This window comes from Poromitra crassiceps (assembly GCF_964638095.1).
Source record: "Poromitra crassiceps genome assembly, chromosome: 26".
Lineage (NCBI taxonomy): Eukaryota > Metazoa > Chordata > Actinopteri > Beryciformes > Melamphaidae > Poromitra > Poromitra crassiceps.
The window spans coordinates 7,039,448-7,058,973 of record NC_139640.1 but is presented as its reverse complement, the minus strand read 5'-3'; the positions used below and the strand labels follow the sequence as shown (position 1 = coordinate 7,058,973).

At 42.8% G+C, this 19,526-nt stretch overlaps 1 protein-coding gene across 1 annotated transcript; it reads left to right on the top strand.

Annotated features, from left to right (window-relative positions):
• Window positions 1-1,424: 1,424 nt before the first annotated feature.
• On the top strand, window positions 1,425-14,569 carry cyp4t8 (cytochrome P450, family 4, subfamily T, polypeptide 8; the record flags this gene model as incomplete). The annotated part of the gene is made up of 14 exons (XM_083661473.1): window positions 1,425-1,798; window positions 2,315-2,424; window positions 4,814-4,926; window positions 5,502-5,646; window positions 6,091-6,135; window positions 6,859-6,986; window positions 7,217-7,341; window positions 7,472-7,626; window positions 8,500-8,606; window positions 10,575-10,765; window positions 11,097-11,230; window positions 12,226-12,290; window positions 13,014-13,096; window positions 14,398-14,569. The coding sequence occupies 14 exons, from the start codon at window positions 1,425-1,427 to the stop codon at window positions 14,567-14,569; spliced, it is 1,947 nt and encodes a 648-aa protein (XP_083517599.1).
• Between the last annotated feature and the right edge of the window lie 4,957 nt (window positions 14,570-19,526).

Here is a 19,526-nt window from a genome sequence, read left to right as displayed (position 1 = left end):
AATGACCACCATAGATTTGGAGAAGGAAAAAAAAAAAAAAAAAAAAAAAAAACTTTTTTTTGCCTCTGTTTTTTTGGGTGGGCTGAGACTATTTTTGGGTGGGCTAAAGCCCACCCAAAAATGGCCTAGAACCGCCCCTGCTGTGCATGCAACCCAGTCGGCAATCAGAGCCGCACTACTTATTGTGTGTGCCTCCCTCTCTCTCTCTCATCACCAGGACTGTGGAAGATAGTTAACCATTCCCCCGTGTGATGCCATTCAATCCCAATAAATAAATACATTAATTAATTAATTAATTAATTAATTAATTGAGTTAATTAGAAAAGTATAAATAAGTATGCTTGCCTTATACAGAAAGTATAAGTATACTTGGCTTGTAGTTGATTTGTTTTATTTGAAATACAGCAGTTCTGCATATAAAATGGAAATCAGGATAACACAATAAATCCCAGAGGCTTATTAGTTATCCCAAAAAGGTTCATGACGTCTGACTTAGTTTACAGTATTAGATATTTCATATGAAAAGACGTTATTTTGTTTTTGTCATACCTGACAGTTTCGACTGCTTTGCTTCCTGCAGTCTTCTTCAGAGACGTCACGTGATGTTGCTGTGACGTATATATATATATAGACATATCTGAAGAAGACTGCAGGAAGCAAAGCAGTCGAAACTGTCAGGTATGACAAAAACAAAATAACGTCTTTTCATATGAAATATCTAATACGGCTTATTAGTTAGTTAGATTTTTTTGTATTTTCATTTAACCTCAGACGAGACAAGACAGGACACTGCACTCTTCCTTAAATTAAGTTAGCTGTGAAGTGTTTGTACAGAGGCATGTTTTTGTTTTTACGTCTTCATATTATACTTGCAGTTATCTAGGCAATGTTGAATTCTATTAGTGAACAAATAGGTAACATAACATGTAACATCACGTTAGCATTATATTCACTTATTATATGTGCCGCGTGTGTTGGCCTGGCCTGCATGGTATCTAATGCCCGGCCTGAATTATAGTCCCAGTCCGCCCCTGTGTTGCCACCCAGAAATGCGGAACCCCGCGGCAGTTAATAGTATGAGTTGTGCCAAACAAACATTAATATCTCAAAAACTATACATCACATATATATATATTATATTGTAGCGATCCGGGGTTTTAGCTAGGAACTGATGTGTGGGGTTGTTCCTGGGGAACGGGGTGGAAGTGGGACTTCCGGTCTGAAGGGGATGCCAGTGGGTATGAACAGAAAGCGGGGAAGCTGGCAGCTAGCTAGGAGCGTGACAACCGCCTAGAGTTGTATGCAATAACTGTGAATAAAAGCCTGTACCAACTATAAGCCTCCTGATTCCTGGACGAATACCTGAATCATCACATTGGTGTCAGAAGTGAAGCGGGGAGTTATTGCCTCCGTTGTCGGCCGAGATGGTAAATAAACTTCTCAGGATGGAGCAGAAGAGGAAAAGACGAGAGGCGGAGAGAGAGAAAGCCCGGGAGATCAGCCAGGCGGCCGGGGAGAAGCACGGGCAGGCGGACAAAGTTGCTCCCGCAGCGGCCCAGACGGAGCGGGCCGTGGAAAGCCAGGTGATGGCGAGGGTGAAGCTCGAGCCAGACGCCGGAGCCGCCGTAGCCACGGAAGCTATCACGCGCGCCGGTGACGAGGCTATGGCACGGGCCGCGGCAGCGGGGGACGGCGCCCGCCGAAGCAGGAAGGACGTGAGCACCCCGAAATACAACGGTAAAGGCGAGTGGGAGGCGTACTGCCATCAGTTTAACGTCGCTGCAGACATGAATGGCTGGTCGGGAGAGGAGAGAGCCAACCATCTCGTGATGTCCCTCGAGGGCGATGCTATAACGTGCGTGTCGGCGATGGCCGATAAAAAGGACTTTGATGTGGTGGTGGGGGCCCTGCGGAGACGCTTCGGCCGATGCGAAGAGCAGGGCATCGTGGTCGCGGAGCTGTGTAACAGACACAGATGGCCGTCCTCCACAGTCTCAGTGCAGTTTCTGGCCAAATGCCCAGGGCTACCGCACGACCAGCAGAGTCTCACCTGCCAGCCGCCTGCACGTCTCTCCTCTCACGCTGTCCTCTGTTCCTCGACAGCCTCTCGACACTCCCTGGCCAGATGCCCGAATGCTCCACACGACCAGCAGACACCCGGGCGCCCCCAGTACCGTTGCTCCGCGTACCTGGTCTGCCCCCCGGGACTGCTGTGGCACCACCTCGCCAGGTGACCATGCCCTCCACAAGTCCAACACTCTCTTCTTTGCGACTCCTCCGTCTGCCGTTCTCCATGCTGCGTTACCTCTTGCAGCAACCGCATCAGCTCCTCTGCCCAGGCAGGCGTCATCTCCAACACCCGTCTGATCTCCTGCATCAGGCGGGCCTCCATGCCGGCAAGTACCGAGCTCAACTCCGGAGTCGGTAGCTCCTTTTCCCCCCCGTCCAACGACGGGCGTCCTTCTTCGCGTACCATTCCACGTGGTGTTCGTAGCAGCTAGCACACACCGCTAACCGTTCGTAGCAGCTAGCACACACAGCTAACCGCCCACGCCAGGTCGGGCTCGATCCTCCAAGGCGTTAATTTTTTACTTCTGGCACCAATGTAACAATCCCACAAAGCAGTCGGAGAGTCAGGATCTCGTTACCGCACTTTATTGGTTTCACCCGGGTCCGAGGACTACTGTCAGCCGTAGTCCACGCCAAAACAAACCCCACAACACACACCAAAACCCCGCTAGCTATCTCCTAGCCCCGTAGCTCTCCACGCACCCAGCCGTCACTCTCAGGCTCCACACACCAACTTCCTCTCCCCCACAGCTTTCCTCCCCCAGCCAATCACAGGTGAACCCCTCTCTCACCCCACCCACTGGCTGTAGCTGCCTTCACAGACCCCCGTAAATCCCCACAGACATGTCAGATCCCACAGGTAACCCCCATGCACAGAACAGTATAACACACAGACACAGTCAGACATAGACGAATACAGTAGCACCCAACTCCAACCCGCTACAGTATCTATAAAGGTTTTTCCAAAATCAAACAACTTAAGACATTCCATAAGAAACGTGTGTTCAATGGTGTCGAATGCCTTGTAAAAATCTAAAAAAAGAATAAAGGCATTTGAATCTACTGAGTCTGCATAGTCCAATAAATCTAATATAAGTCTGATATTATTACTAATATGCCGGCCTTGAAGAAAACCTGACTGTGTTTCAGCAACATTATTATTAAGTCCTGTCTTTAGTCTGTTCGCATAAGCCAAGGCCACAATTTTATAGTCAATAGTTAGAAGAGTAATAGGTCGCCAATTGTCTATTAACAAAATGTCTTTATCTGGTTTTGGGATAATGGAAATAATGCTGTGGTATATGGCCCATCTACCCTTTAATATTTTATATTATTTTATATTATTTTATATTTTATCATTAAGAGAGGAGTGCAGTTATGAAGTGTAGTGTTAACTAAACAGTATTAACTAAAGAGGAATTAACTAAGTTGAGGGTAATGAAACAAATGGGGCAGGCAGGTTCAGGCAAGCTCCTCTTTGAAGCATGGAAGAGGAGCAATAAATGAACAGCTGGACACACACAGGAGTTTTAACAAAAGGATTAGATTAGCATCTTAGGGTGTGACAGATAACACCATTTGGTGGGGACATCTAAGCAGGAAGCTGTGCAAGCCCTTTCAAAGATGAGGGGAGCAGTTGTCAGGGGGGTTTGATTGATAGGTAACACACTGTAGCTGCCACAGAGAGCACATACACATTTAGGAGAGGGAGCTGATTGGACGATGGAGCATTGAAAGGGGGAAAGGGCAGAGGATGCACTTCAGAACCAAGGACCCTCTCCTTGACTCTACAGAGAGTCATGTCAATATTAGTTTAGTGTTGTGGTCATCTCTCTCTGATTGATACATTCCTTATACATACAAAATAAAGGGTTTTGAATAAGATCCCAGAAATGAATATAAAATTCCACTGAAAGACCGTCCTTTTTTCATTGAGAAGAGAGCCTTTTTAATCTCATTTAGAGTCATATCAGAATCACATATCATTTTCAGGTCCTCATCAATAGTAGCAATATGTTGTTTTACCTTATTGATATAATTTTCACAATTTTCACAATGGTCATTGAATCTAGAGGTATACAAATCACCATAAAAGGAAGAAACAAAGTTGGAAATTAACTTAGGATCTGACCCACCGTAGTGCAGCCAGGCCACCGACCACTACGTCATACCCTCTTCACCTTCACCGGGGTTCGGCATCTCTAGCTCCGGAATATAAACGAATATAAGACTTCCGGTTTGCGGAGCTAGCGAATATAACACTTCCGGTTTGGACGTTCAGCACTAAAGGCTATGCCCTCCAGTGAACAGCTTTTATCTATTAAGATACTGAGAAGAACGTTCTCAATGTTATTGAAACAGTTATTGTCATACAGAAACATAATTTGTATTGTATAGCTTCATTTAAATGCTTAGTTTATTAGTTTAATGTGGAAAATTATCACTTTTTCAATCGCCCCTGTCTGCTATATAATTGTGCCGAATCGTTATTTTACTTTGAAAAATCTCACCGGAACTTCTTATATTCGCTAGCTCTTAGTCGCTGACAGCACACAGCTGGCATCTCTTGTGGAAACGACCAATAACCTCCGCTGAGTGAGTCAGGGTGAATATTATTCTAGGCAGCAGCCAGCAGGCAACATTTTAATCAGAATGCATTTGATCGAAACTGTCATGAAATCGTTTCTCTTGGATTTGCCCGGCATCATGCATCACTTGTTGTTGTTTTCACTACTTTGCTTAGTTGCCGTCGTCATTAAAGTAGCTGTCCTGATTATCAAACAGAGACAGTTGCTTCGAAATCTCGAACCGTTTCAGGGGCCACCAAGACACTGGCTGTTTGGACATGTCCAGGAGGTAATTAGCCTAAATCAATTTGCTGCCGAAATCAAATTGCCTGCAGGCTACTACTGTGTTACAATAGCCTACAGTAGGCTACACCGGTAGCCTATAGGTAGCTACCTATAGACGTTAATAGCGTGCGGCATAAGCTATTAAGAATGTTTTTTAAAGGGTAGATTAATTTGATTTGACTGTAAAATGCTAAAATATAGTATTTTCAAATGTTGATTGCAAATCTCAGAAGTCTAGTGACCCCCCCCCCCCCGAATTCTGAGATTAAACTCAGAATTCAAACTTTTTATTTTCAGAATTCTGCCTTTATCCTCAGACTCCTGACTCAACTCAGAACTCAATATTTTCTTTTACATGTGAGTCGTGATTGACCCTACTCGTTGGTAGTTTTAAATTGTAGGCTATGTGGTGTGGGGATAAACTAAATCAGACGACCCCCTTTGAATTCCAGGCGACCCCTTTTTGAGGGGTGCTTTTTGACAGTGCGCACCATTTACACACTGATTTCACTCAGTGTGTAAATGGTTGAGGTTTTCAGTTTTCAGTTTTCAGTAAAAGTTGTCTCTTTTCTCTTACAGTTTAAACAAGATGGGACAGATCTGGACAAAATTCTGGAATTCGGAGAGCAATACGCCTATGCTTTTCCAATATGGTTTGGTCCTTTTGTCTCATTCCTCAATCTTCACCACCCAGATTATGTGAAAACCCTGCTGGCATCAACAGGTGTGTGTGTGTGTGTGTGTGTGTGTGTGTGTGTGTGTGTGTGTGTGTGTGTGTGTGTGTGTGTGTGTGTGTGTGTGTGTGTGTGTGTGTGTGTGTGTGTGTGTGTGTGTGTGTGTGTGTGTGTGTGTGTGTGTGTGTGTGTGTGTGTGTGTGTGTGTGTGTGTGTGTGTGTGTGTGTGTGTGTGTGTGTGTGTGTGTGTGTGTGTGTGTGTGTGCGTGCGTGCGTGCGTGCGTGCGTGCGTGCGTGCGTGCGTGCGTGCGTGCGTGCGTGCGTGCGTGCGTGCGTGCGTGCGTGCGTGCGTGTGTGTTGTGTGCGTGTGTGCGTGTGTGATTGTTTTGAACTTGCACCATATCAGCACATTCAGTGTTTCATATAAAATGCCTTAGGCTATACATATTTTATCGCGAATCGCCATCGTGGCCATTTTTCTTGTTTCTCAACAGAGCCAAAAGATGATTTTGCGTATAGATTTCTCCTGCCATGGATTGGTAAGACTACATTGCCTTTTTCATTCAGTGTATATCTGCACAGCCCATTAGTTGAATTGTTTATTTAGCGTCTCTCTGTCTGTCTGTCTGTCTGTCTGTCTGTCTGTCTGTCTGTCTGTCTGTCTGTCTGCCTGCCTCTCTCTCTCTCTCTCTCTCTCTCTCTCTCTCTCTCTCTCTCTCTCTCTCTCTCTCTCCTCTCTCTCTCTCCTCTCTCTCTCTCTCTCTCTCTCTCTCGCTTGAGGGACAGTTTCTTCCCGCAGGCCACGAGACTCCTTAACATACACAAATAGTGTAGTAGCTGTACTGTACCGTACTGTAGCTGCTACCATTATGTATGTCTAATGTTTAATTGTATGTTTAATTAATTGTATGGTTTAATTAGGTATATGCTATTAGCACCTGTACGTCAAATACGTCGAATTTAAAATGTTTAAGCACGTCTAAAGTATGCACATGACATGTGCACCTATGTGCAGTGAATATGCCACTGTCTCTGACTTGTCTTATCACTCTACTGCCTTATTGCTTGTTGTGTCTCTTGTTGTTTTTGCACTCATATGCCCTGTTATAGGCTATTTGTACTATGTTGTAAACGGAGTCCACAGCACAAGAATTTCACACGTGATACTTGTACCACGGAGTGACAATAAAAATCTCTCTCTCTCTCTCTCTCTCTCTCTCTCTCTCTCTCTCTCTCTCTCTCTCTCTCTCTCTCTCTCGCAGGAGATGGTTTGCTGGTGTCAAAAGGCCAGAAGTGGTTTCGCCACAGAAGGCTCCTGACCCCAGGTTTCCATTATGATGTCTTGAAGCCATATGTAAAACTGATGTCAGATTCAGCCAAAACTATGTTGGTATGTTCATGACAATAATATATATACTGTTATACACTTAATAATAATAGTTAATACAGTGACATAAAGGTATATAATAATGATGAAATTAAAATGACATGCTAACTAGATGACGTATTTGTGAACAGAGTTGGTTGAGTAAATCAGTGTGTGAGAATAGAGATATTTGTGGGAATTTGTTTTGTTCAGCTCCTGCAGAGAGATCACTTCTGTTTTCTCACTATTTCCAGGACAAATGGGAGGGTCACGCCAAAACCAACACGTCATTTGAATTATTTGAACATGTCAGCCTCATGACACTGGACAGCATCATGAAATGTGCCTTCAGCTGCAACAGCAACTGTCAGACTGAGGGGTCAGTCATTACTGTTATGGCCACAGTTTCCTCATTTTAATTTCATCTTCTGAAAGTTGTTCCCTCGCTTCATCTGTGTCAATCGTAACGGAAGGGAATGAAGCTTTTTAATGCTATGTTTTCATTTCAGCGGAACAAATGCATACATCAAAGCGGTGTATGAGCTCAGCGATCTGGTGAACCTGCGCTTCAGGACCTTTCTGTACCACAGCGATATCCTTTTCCACCTCAGCCCACACGGCTTCAGGTTTAGGAAGGCGAACAGGGTGGCTCGCAGTCATACAGGTACATTCTGAGTGTGTAATGGCAATTGAATGGCAATCAGTGACTCTCACCAATACATGGTTGAGATGTATCACACAATCTGTTATGTCACCATAGAGACAGTCGGCATGTCTGGGAACACCCACAAAATGTTAAACGGCTGGCGTGCGAGTGGGGTAAAACCGCCCATATATCTCATGGGCTGACTCACCAAAAGACGGTGCTGCGGCTCTAAACTACAGGTTTGGGGGTTCTAGAGCAGAACACAAGACGTCTGCTCAGATGTGCGTTTACTGCGGTGGTTAAATCCCCGATCGTGTCTGCCTGGGCTGGGCTATCAGCTAAATTCTAACTTTGCTGAATGGATAGAACGGGGGGTTTTTACCCCACCCTGACCACGCCCCCAGCCAGGCTGAGCCAGCTAAACCAGCGTCTATGACGAGACGTGGCCTCGACCTATAGAGACACTGCGTAACGCGTCATCATTCAGAAGCCACGCCCAAGACGGGGGAAAACGGAAAGCCCCCCTCCAATCCTGGCGTTCTCCTATGTCGCGTGCATGGTTGCGTGTTGCACAAAAAGATCGTATATACGGAAGATGAACACTCCAATTTACTTCCTTGACAACTAGATTTCTTCTCGTCAATTCTCAATGGCTTCCTTGTTTTGCTCAGGAGTACAAAAAAACTTTAACTTTAACATTTGTTGTCTGCGCAGCCCCACCACACAACAGCTCTTAGCTATGTTTAATTCAAGGAAAATGACGCTGGTGTGTGGAAATGAACGCAGCTTTTCCCCCGTGATGGGCGTGGCCTATTTCATGCAGTGTCTCTATGTCTTGTGTGAACCTGTAATAAACATGTATATAAATACTCATGATGTGTTTCTTGGTAGAGGAAGTCGTGAGAAAGCGGAAAGAAGCACTAAAGGAAGCGAGGGAGATGGATCGAATTCAAGCCAAGCGAAACTTGGACTTTCTGGACATCCTTCTCTGCGCAAAGGTATGTCATCACAATCACACTCCATTGGTTTTTACAATATTATTTTGACATTCACCCAATGTAATATCAGTGAAGAACCACTAGCCATGATATCTTTGTGTATTCAGTTAGAAGCATTATACCGTATTACTAGTAGGTAGTTGCCTTTTCGTTACTCTACAGCAGTGGTTCTCAAATGGGGGTCCGTGGCACTTTGCCAGGGGGTCCGCGAAAAGTTTTCAGGAAAATAAAACGAAAACCTTTTTTTTTTTTGCAAAAGCTTCATAATTTAGTTCAACAAAAATATTGTATGCTGTAAATCTAAAATGGTTCATGGATTACATTCTAATCTAACAAACCTATCAATTTAAAAGTCAATCACGTTGGCGTGGAAACAATTAAGCTTAGCCCAAAATCGCAAATCAGAATGAGGAGGTCCCCGGTATATTTTCTATCTTGTAAGGGGTCCTTGGCTGAAAAACATTTGAGAACCTCTGCTCTACAGTGCTCTTTTGAATTACGATGTCACCAATGGTGCGCGATATCCATTGGTGAATATACAAGAGGGCATCTCTTGGCCAAGAGATATATATTAATACATCATTTAAGACAACTTCTAACGACTCCTGGTTCCATCTTTTTATCTCAAGTGGTTTTCCTCAAGTGGTTAAATTCCATTCTACAACAGTTACCATGCGCCTGTCTGCCTTGCCCGTTGGTACCGCCCCCTGGAAATCTAAATTGGAACTGAGGGATGCTGAACTCAGGGTTAACGCCCACCGAAAGCGATAGAGGGCAATGTACTCTCCTTCGCCCTGCCAGCCCTGCCCCGCTGCTGCAGCTCGGTTGGCTGCCTTGCTGTAGTTCCGTCTTCAATTGGTTGATTTCAAAATGGCCCCTCCTCTCGTCGCTGCTGTCCGTCGCTCATCACCTTGCAAAGCATGCTGGGATACCTGGCGTCAGGACATTGCGAACGACAGAGTAAGACAGAGCGATTTTTTCTGCTCCGTTTTGTTTACCCCTGTAGTCGCGTGCAGTACAGATCAGAACACAACGACCACACGGACGGTAGCCAGCTGGTTTTGTCTGTTTGATGTTGTTCACTGTCAACATAAAAGCCAGATTATTGCTAATTCTGGCAGCAGCGGAGGTGCTGAATCCTTCGGGAGGAGAGAAGGTAGGAGGAGTGGAAATGACGAGCAGGGCGCTTTTCCTCTAATGTTCAACTTTTTTCAGCTTTAAAACGCCCACAGCGCTCCTCCAAAAACAACAGACGCCACCAGCGCTGAAACGCCAGGTGAGTTCATTAAAAGAGGAGCACGTTTAGCGCGTCCTTACATAGAGGATGAATTGCAGAAAGACGCTGGCAGCTCCAAAAACGCTTTTGGTCTGAATGGCCCCTAAGAGAACAAAACTACATTTTGTCCACGTTCAGCCTCTGCTAGACAACAGTCTTTAGACTTTTCAGTCCAATGTACCCCTCTCATCACTGCTAGTCCCAGTCTCACTGTAAGAGACAGAGTATAATATTATTAATTGGCTTTATATACTGCATGCGCCCCCTGCTGGGCTAAGCCACTCCTACCCCTCCTCCACCTCCGTAATGATGCTCAACCACGCACTGCAGCGTTGAGCATCATTAGGCCACAGTCTGCCGTTTTTATTATTTATTATATTGGTGTTCATTTATCATTGTTTTAATGTATACTGTATAAAACACGTGGCAAATCAAGTTTATTATTATTACTTTAACAAATACTACACCGGCTTCTGGATTATCTTATCTATTACTGCTAAAGTAATAGATAGGCCTTGTTTGCCTATGTGTCCCGATGATTGCTGACCAGATGTTGCCTGAGTTTTTTTTGTGTATCTACCTACCCTATGTACAGCACTTTGGTTGACATGTGTCATGTTTAAATGTGCTCTATAAATAAATCTGATTGATTGATTGATTGATTGATTGATTACATGTTATCCCTACTTCAGGATGAAAATCAACAGAGTCTGTCAGATGAGGATATACGAGCAGAAGTGGACACCTTCATGTTTGAGGGCCATGACACCACAGCCAGTGGCATCTCTTTCACCCTGTACTGTCTGGCCTGCAACCCAGAACACCAGCAGATCTGCAGGGAGGAGATCGTCCACGCCCTGGATGGCAAGGACACCATGCAGTGGTAGGCCACTGCATTCAAATTATTGCCATACTGTTAGTGGCCACCTGTGCCTGTCCTCCGATTTCTCTGAAGATCTACTTGATGTAGTAGCTCATATGCGTTCATCCTCATCTCCTTACTTACTTACATCTCGTTTGGGTGAGGTAACAATAGGTGCACTAGGCTTACAGTTTTTCCATTTGTTTAGAATATATACTTGCCAATAAGTTAAGAAATACATACTAGCGCATGCTAAGAAATACATACTTTCTTAGTATGTATTTCTTAACTTATTGGAATATATGCTTGCCAATAATACTGACATGATGTACGGTATGTATTTTGTTTTTAGGGAGGATCTCAGCAAAATTCCATACACCACAATGTGCATTAAAGAGTCCCTCCGTCTTTACCCTCCTGTACCAGGGATCGCTCGGAAACTAACCAAACCCATGACGTTCTCTGATGGAAGGACTGTACCTGCAGGTCATTATTTCTGTGTCTAATTAGAAACCGGTGGACTGAATACTGAATATGTCAGTTACTATTTACTACAGAGTAGAGTAGACTGTTTTTTTGTTTGTTTTTGTTTGTTTTGTTTTTTTGTGGCATTTTCATGCTTTATTAGACAGACATAGTGAGATAGACAGGACAGTGTGGGAGGGAGAGTGAGGGGAGGGGTTGGGGGAAGGACTGAGCCTTATGGTACACCAGGGATACTCAACTTGCTTTGCCCGGGGGCCACTTTCGTGAAATGATAGAAGGCCAGGGGCCAGTTAATAAACAATCAATATACATTTTTCTGTAGCGGATTGTAGGTTTTTGGGGTGTCAGCCGGAGTTTAGTCTGACAATGTTGTGCACACCGGATAGTTAGTTAGGTTAAATACATACATAAGTGCCTGGGTAGCGAGCAGACGGCGGTATTTGACAATTCAGCAGCTAAATCATAGATGCATAAATCAATCTTGCATGTTGTGTTCAGGTGCACTGTAAATATATATATATATATATATATATATATATATCTTTTTTTTTTCTTTTTCTTTTTTGCAATTCCATCGCGGGCAACACAGGCCCGCAGCCCGCAAGTTGAGTATCACTGTGGTACACGCTGTACTCGGTTAGCCACTGGAACGCCCCGAGTAAGACTGATTTACCAATGGCTGTCAGTGCCTTCATAACCTTTAGTTAACCTCACCTGTTTAGTGTTTACTCCAACTGTTAAATGATTAACTAACTCTATTGGTTCTGCATCTGTAAGTGCTCTAGTCCTCTTCCCCACCCCTCATGTCAGCATGTTTTCCAACATACATAAAGCACTAGCAATGGTTTTGCAATAAGCATATTTTGTCATAAGATATGTTATAATTTAACTCGCACAACATATTGAGGCTATGGCCTGTTTGCACAGGTGCACCATAATCGTGCATTGTTTGCATGCAAAACATAATATTCTCTCAATAATTTTCCTTTTTGTAGGTTGTCTTGTTGGAGTCAGTACGTATGGGATTCACCGGAATGCAACTGTCTGGGAGAACCCTTGTGTAAGTGAACCCTTGGTGGGCAGAATAGGGCGCGTGTCACTGGAGGGTGTTGATTCCAATCTCGACAAATCAAATTCAAACCTGCCTCAAGAAAAATTGTAAATATTGATGAAATGGCGATATTTAGGATTTGGGTTGAAACTAATGTCTCAAACTTTTTGAGGCGTATAATTACTCACATAAGACCCTAAATTACATAGTTAGAAGGTTTTTGTGGATTTCAGTTTCCAGGGTCTTTAACACTGTTGGTAAACAGCTATTGGCAATGTGCCTTGTATTTTTTTGTTTGTTGGTGGTCTATTTTTCTCATCCTTGCTGGCCAAATGTGCCAACAGTGTCACGTCATGTTGAGATATTTCCAGTACAGCTACAGTAGAGTTTGATTTCATTTATATTTATTTAACAGTGTAATAGTATCTGAGGGTGGATTGTTCTTCCTTTAACCTCCAGTTACTTCAATGGTAGGAGACTGTTGTTGTGGCACTGGCCAGCTCCCAGGTGTGGGTGTGTCGTTGTCGTAACTGTGTTAAGTTGAGCACAGCTATAAAAAAAAACACACATGCTCGGTCAACCCTCCCCTGGATAAATAAAGATTTGAAAATATAAAGATGACTTCATAAACGAGTTACAACTTTTGGCTCTGTCTGGCAATTATATAACGACATCAAGATCACGCTGACGTTTCTGTTTCTTTCTTTCTTTTTTATCTTGTATCCCTCAAAGGTCTTTGACCCACTCCGTTTCCTGCCAGAGAACACTTCAAACAGGTCACCGCATGCCTTTGTGCCTTTCTCTGCTGGCCCCAGGTTTGTCCACACCTGACACCATGTGACTCAACCACTACTTTAGAGAAGCAGGCACTCAGGTTCTCACGTTACAGCTATTCACTGTTGTTCACCTGTCTGAAGTCTATGAGCAGGTAGCCCAGCTCCAGCCCCTTAATCACTGACATAACAATACAAAAAAAAGCTGTTAGGTTTTATGAGGGATTAGCATAAACAATAAACAGATTGAACCCTGTGTAACCTCGGCTTAATTCAAATGAAAAAGGAATCAACATACCAACTGGATTACTTATTTTACTCCTCTAATTAGGAGATTAGGCCTCAAAATAGATTTAGGTATATACTGTACATAGGTATATAATTATGTGGACAATTATTTTGTCCTGTGTAATATGAAACATATCCTTGCATGTATTTTGAGAAGGTTTAGTAATAATTTGTTTTGCTTTATTGCCTTCCTTTCTACTGAACTGAATGCAAATACATATCTGCTAATCATCTGGATCCCACTAACAGCACCGGCATCTTCATATTTTATTTTATTTCAGGTTTCCAGCCTTATTTGCATTTCCTCAAACTAGTGCAGTGCCCGTTACAATGTAGTTACATGGTACCGGACCTGTAAAGTGGAGTGAGTCTATTCAACTGTAATATATGTAGTTACTTGGTACCGGACCTGTAAAGTGGAGTGAGTCTATTCAACTGTAGTTAATATGTAGTTACATGGTACCAGACCTGTAAAGTGGAGTGAGTCTATTCAACTGTAGTTAATATGTAGTTACATGTTACCGGACCTGTAAAGTGGAGTGAGTCTATTCAACTGTAGTTCATATGTAGTTACATGGTACCAGACCTGTAAAGTGGAGTGAGTCTATTCAACTGTAGTTAATATGTAGTTACATGGTACCGGACCTGTAAAGTGGAGTGAGTCTATTCAACTGTAGTTAATATGTAGTTACATGGTACCAGACCTGTAAAGTGGAGTGAGTCTATTCAACTGTAGTTCATATGTAGTTACATGGTACCGGACCTGTAAAGTGGAGTGAGTCTATTCAACTGTAGTTCATATGTAGTTACATGGTACCGGACCTGTAAAGTGGAGTGAGTCTATTCAACTGTAGTTAATATGTTGTTACATGGTACCAGACCTGTAAAGTGGAGTGAGTCTATTCAACTGTAGTTAATATGTAGTTACATGGTACCGGACCTGTAAAGTGGAGTGAGTCTATTCAACTGTAGGTCATATGCAGTTACATGGTACCGGACCTCAATCTTGATGTTCTTCACGTTGCTAATACCTTCATTTATTTTTCGACCCTTAGGAACTGCATTGGTCAGAACTTTGCCATGAATGAGATGAAAGTGGTGATAGCCCAGACACTGAGGAGATATCAGCTGATAGAGGACCCCACTAGGAAACCCAAGATCATTCCTAGAGTTATACTTCCCTCACTCAACGGCATCCACATCAAGATCAAACCTGTGGAAGAATAAAGCGAGAGAGCTGGAGAACATTCAGCCAATCCAGTCTAACTAACATTATCATGACATTAAATGGACACAGAATAGATGTATTTCTAGCCACCACTTATTTAATTTGGTTGCTTTCTTGTCAAAAGTTATGAAGGAACAAGGCTTGCTGGGAAAATATGCTAATGTGTTTGTCCAATGGCATTGCTCCCATTGCTTCCTGTCATTTGTCACTCATAACTTGCGTGGATGTCGTGACGTTGGTTCAACGTTTTAGTAGAAAGCAAAAGTAACTGTTGGGAAATACGTTTCCACAAGTGTGCACAAAAAGGAAATTGAAAATAATATTTTGCCTAATTAACTAATTGTTTGACATTTAAATTCTATGTTAATTTCACCACACTGTAACTACTTTCGATGTTTTTTTTTTACATTATTTTGTACACTGAAAAAAAAGATTTTACTTTTTTATTTTATTTTTCCTGAGAACTTTTCGCAGACCCCCTCGCAAAGTGCCACGGACCCTTGGGGGTCCCCGGACCCCCATTTGAGAACCACTGCTCTAAACGTTATTTGTTAATTGTTTACACAGTCGATGTTTTAGTCAAGAGAAACTCAAGTTTACAATTGGTTTCTTTTACAGAGTAAAAGTATGCTTTTCACCCTCTTCCCGCAAACAGCTGGTTACGGCCCTGTTTCTGTCACAGCTAGATTATTGTGACACAGTTGAAAGATTTGCTTGTCCCAACTGCCCTAGCTAAACTTGACCCGCTCTACCATGCTGCTCTGAGAGTTATCACTAACTCATAGGGGTGTCACGATACACTCAGTTCACGATACGATACGATACACGATATTGGGTTCATGATAACGATACGATACGATATTTTAACAATATTTTTTTGCAATGGATTTGTAAGTTGAGGGGGCATCCTCCACGCTAATTTGAGTCATTTCATCATTTTCATCCTCCGTGTCTGTAACGTCCCTCATCTGTTCAAACAAAGCAATGAAAAGGAGCGCGAGCATGCAATCAGATGCAGATCAGTGCCATCATGTTCAGCTTCTTTTTCTCGCGATATGAGATTTCATCTCAACGATACATATTGTCATGTTTTGATATCGCGATATATTATGGGACGATATATTGTGACATCCCTACACTGTACTCTTTGGTTGGTTGGTCTTCAGTTGCTACAAGCAGATTGCAACACTGCTATGTTTTTATGTATAAGGCTATTCTTGGCAAGCTTCCATGTTACATTTGTTCTAAGTTTGAAATTATTCAGAATTCTCTCAATCTCAGATCCAGCACCTGGGTGCGTTTTAAAGTGCCACCCGTGCGGACCGATGCAAGTAAAAGTAGTCTATTTTATTTTGGCCTATTGGTCTTGGAACAACCTTCAGACCTGTCTTAAGCTGGCCTCTCTGATCTCTTTGTATAGTTTCAAACATAAAATAACTGAAATCCTTTTGCCACTTGCTGCTCCTGTTTTGATGTGTAGCACTCTTCTTTACCACTAGTTGTTCTCATTATGCTGAGGCATGTTTGATTGTACTGTTTTATTTCTGCTTGTATTTGAGTGAATTTGTAATTAATACTCTCCAATTTGAGTGGATGGTAGTCTATTGACAGTAGTCTTGTATTTGTACTGTGTTTTGTACTTGTGTACATGTATTTTGGTCTGATGTGAAAATGAATGAAAAATGAAAATGAAAAAAAATTTGGGGGGTTGGAAGCCAGATTTAGAGGAATATCTCATTTTAAATTAACAGACTGAGCAGGTGTAACCATAAGGCTATTTTCCAAACTGCTCAGCCTCCTGGAAAGATCCATAATCACCAGACTAAGTACATTGCCACTGCCCAGGCTCAATGGACTTGACAAAAAAGGGAGACCACATGTTTCAAAGCAATGTAACACAATGTTTATTTTGGCTGGTATTGCCTTTTCAGAAGGTAGAAATCTTTCCTCTAGAGCAGGGGTTCCCAACCTTTTTTGTGCCAAGGACTGGTAGATACATGGGAAAAAAAGTCGCGGACCGGTTGTCAATTCTAATGGTTTTAGTTATATATATTTACTCACCAGGTGGCGACAAAGGGTAAATAACAGCCTTTTGTGTTGTACTGTATGTAGCCTATACAGTATTTATGTTTTTGTTTTAACTACAAACATACATAAACGTAAACTTGAAACTATGTTTCAACTACCATACACAGCCTATAGCCTATGTTTATTAAAAAAAAAAAAAAAAATTTACCTCTCAAAAATCTGAGGGGGCAATTGCCCCCTCAGTTACAATGGGCATGACGCTTCTGCAGATCACCCTTTAAAAAGAGACCTTGGGGGGGTACGGTGGTGCAGTGGTAAGCGCTGTCGCCTCACAGCTCGAAGGTCCTGGGTTCGATTCCCACCTGGAACGCTGTGAATGCTGAAGGAATGCGTGCCCGTCCGCATGTCCTCGAGTGCCCACCGCCCGGGTGGGGTCGTCAAAAAGGGCCTTTCTGTGTGGAGTTTGCATGTTTTTCCCGTGCCTCCCGGGGGTTTCCTTCATATAGGAACCCTACACCAAAACATGCAATATCCTGGTTGCTAATGTGGTTCCTCCTCTGGTCGTTAAGGGCGCCTGTTCAGAGGGAGGGGAACTCGTTGGAATAGCGTGATCCTACCACATGCTATGTCCTACCGGTGAAGCTTCCCCTGTCAGGTGAAAAGAAGCGGCTGGCTAACTGCCCATGTCTCGGAGGAAGCATGGAGCCAGTTTTCAGCTCTCCCCAGATCGGCAGAGGGTGGAGCAGCAACCAGGATAAATAAATTAAAATTAGCACTAATGGGGGATAAAAAATCAGGGGGGAAAATATTAAAAAAGAAAAGAAAAAGAGACCTTGGTCTTAATGGGTTTCTATTTTCTGGTTAAATAAAGGTTTGAATGGATGAAAATCAGTGACAGCTTGTCAAAAGTGTGTGAAGTAGTCTACATGCAGGCCACTATAAAGAGAGGGAATGAATGTATTTGACCTATTCAATAGATATAGCAAAAGTGGTTGCTACGAATATAGAGGGAACTGCGCCCCCCCCCCCCCCCGCACAGTTTCCTTATTTACTTTCGCTTAATTCCTAGATGCCTATGGGATCGTGATTGTTATTTGATCGATAGACACTCAATAATTGAGCCAAGATAGCCTGATATTGCTGTTTGACTTGAGACTACACCAAATACATAAAAAGGTTCTGCTGAATGCATTTATTTGTTTCTGACTCTGACTCAAACATTTCAGCTATCTGAACTAAAGTAATTATTTATTCACTTCCATTCACTGAGCCTCCCCTGAAACTGCTTGGAGCCCCCCTGGGGAGGACCGCCTCGGCTCTAATATTGACCTGATCCTACTCATTTGTGTTGGCTGTAGATGTCGAACAGGTTGTTTCCGCCTCTCAAGGCTCAAGCTCCAAAAAACGAATATTTGCTATTATATCTTTTAGCTTCATTGTTTTAACTTTCCACCAACAGCTGACTTGATAACAACAAAGTTCTAGAGTGACTCATGATTAACCAGGGGAAATTGTGACTTTCCTCCCTCAAAATAAGATAAGTCTGTCTTAATATGTAACAGGCAGTCCATTAGTCTAGTAGTCCAACCTGGGAATCTAAGGCCATTTTCACATTACAGGCAAATCCGATTTGCTGATAAAGTCATTAATCATCATTATCTTGATTGGTTTCCCAAATCTGATTTGGGAGTGTGTCCGCACTGCCACAAATCTGATTCTCAAGTCGGATCTGTGTGTCCAGACCTAAACAGCCTATCTGCATGGGTTGCTATGGTAACGACGTGGGCGTCAGTAAATACGTACGTTGGTGACGTGGTTTTCCTGCGCAGAAGCATTTGATGACGAGTTGCGAGTGACGTTCAAATCAGATTTGGTGGATCTGCGCGTCCGCACTGAAGTCACATCAGTCGAAAGCAGATTGGAAACTACCTCCATATGTGGTTTGGGACAAGTGACACAAATCAGACTTGGAGCGTCCAGACTCATAAAACCAATCTGGATAAAGTCATTAATAGGTCACTAAAGTTCACAAATCAGATTTGGCCTCCTAGTCTGAACATGGCCTAAGACCAGTCTTAAACTAGATTTGTGCAACTGGTCCGAGCCTGGATTAATCGTACATGAAAGAATTTTCTGCCTATTTTTGCCTTCGTAGATTTCAGTCATTCTTCTTCTCTTGCTACCAATATAGTAGTAATATAAAAAAATATAATATAAATAATAATATAATGTAGTAAGTTTACTCCCACTGTGTGAAGAGTCACAGTTCTCCACTGATGCCTGTGCCATACATGGACAAATGAATGACACATGACAAATGAATGAACAGCACTTTTGAACCAGGCTCAACATGAGTCCCCATAAAATGTCTGGTCAATGTTTACCTCCGTCACACGGACTCCCAACCTAGGTTCAAATAAATATTAACTTTCACCAAACCACTGTTCAAGCAACTTCTTCCCAAGTGTCTGTGGTTGACCTAATGGTAGAAAGGATATTTCATCAAATATACATTTATAACACAGGCAAAAGAGTATAGCTCTTAACCCATTGATACCTGATGCAGCATTTGCGTGTATATCCCTCATTTGTGTGCGTATCCTTTTAAGACCGCGAACCACGTTAACGCGGTCTTAAAGGGATACACACACAAATGCTGCATCAGGTATCAATGGGTTAATCAGTTCTGAACACATAAACACACAGGGGGGGGAAGAGGTCAAAATTCCTCTTTTTTTTATTTACAGTCTATGATTACAAAATCCACACACACCCAGAGGACAAAAAGGTGGGGCATACAAAGTTTGAACAAATGTAAATGTGTTTCAGTTTTGTTTTTGGATCTCATATTTTGCGCAAGTTTAAACTGTTCCGTTACCCTCATTCATACATTTCACAGAAAGGAGTAGCCCACATACACCAATAAAA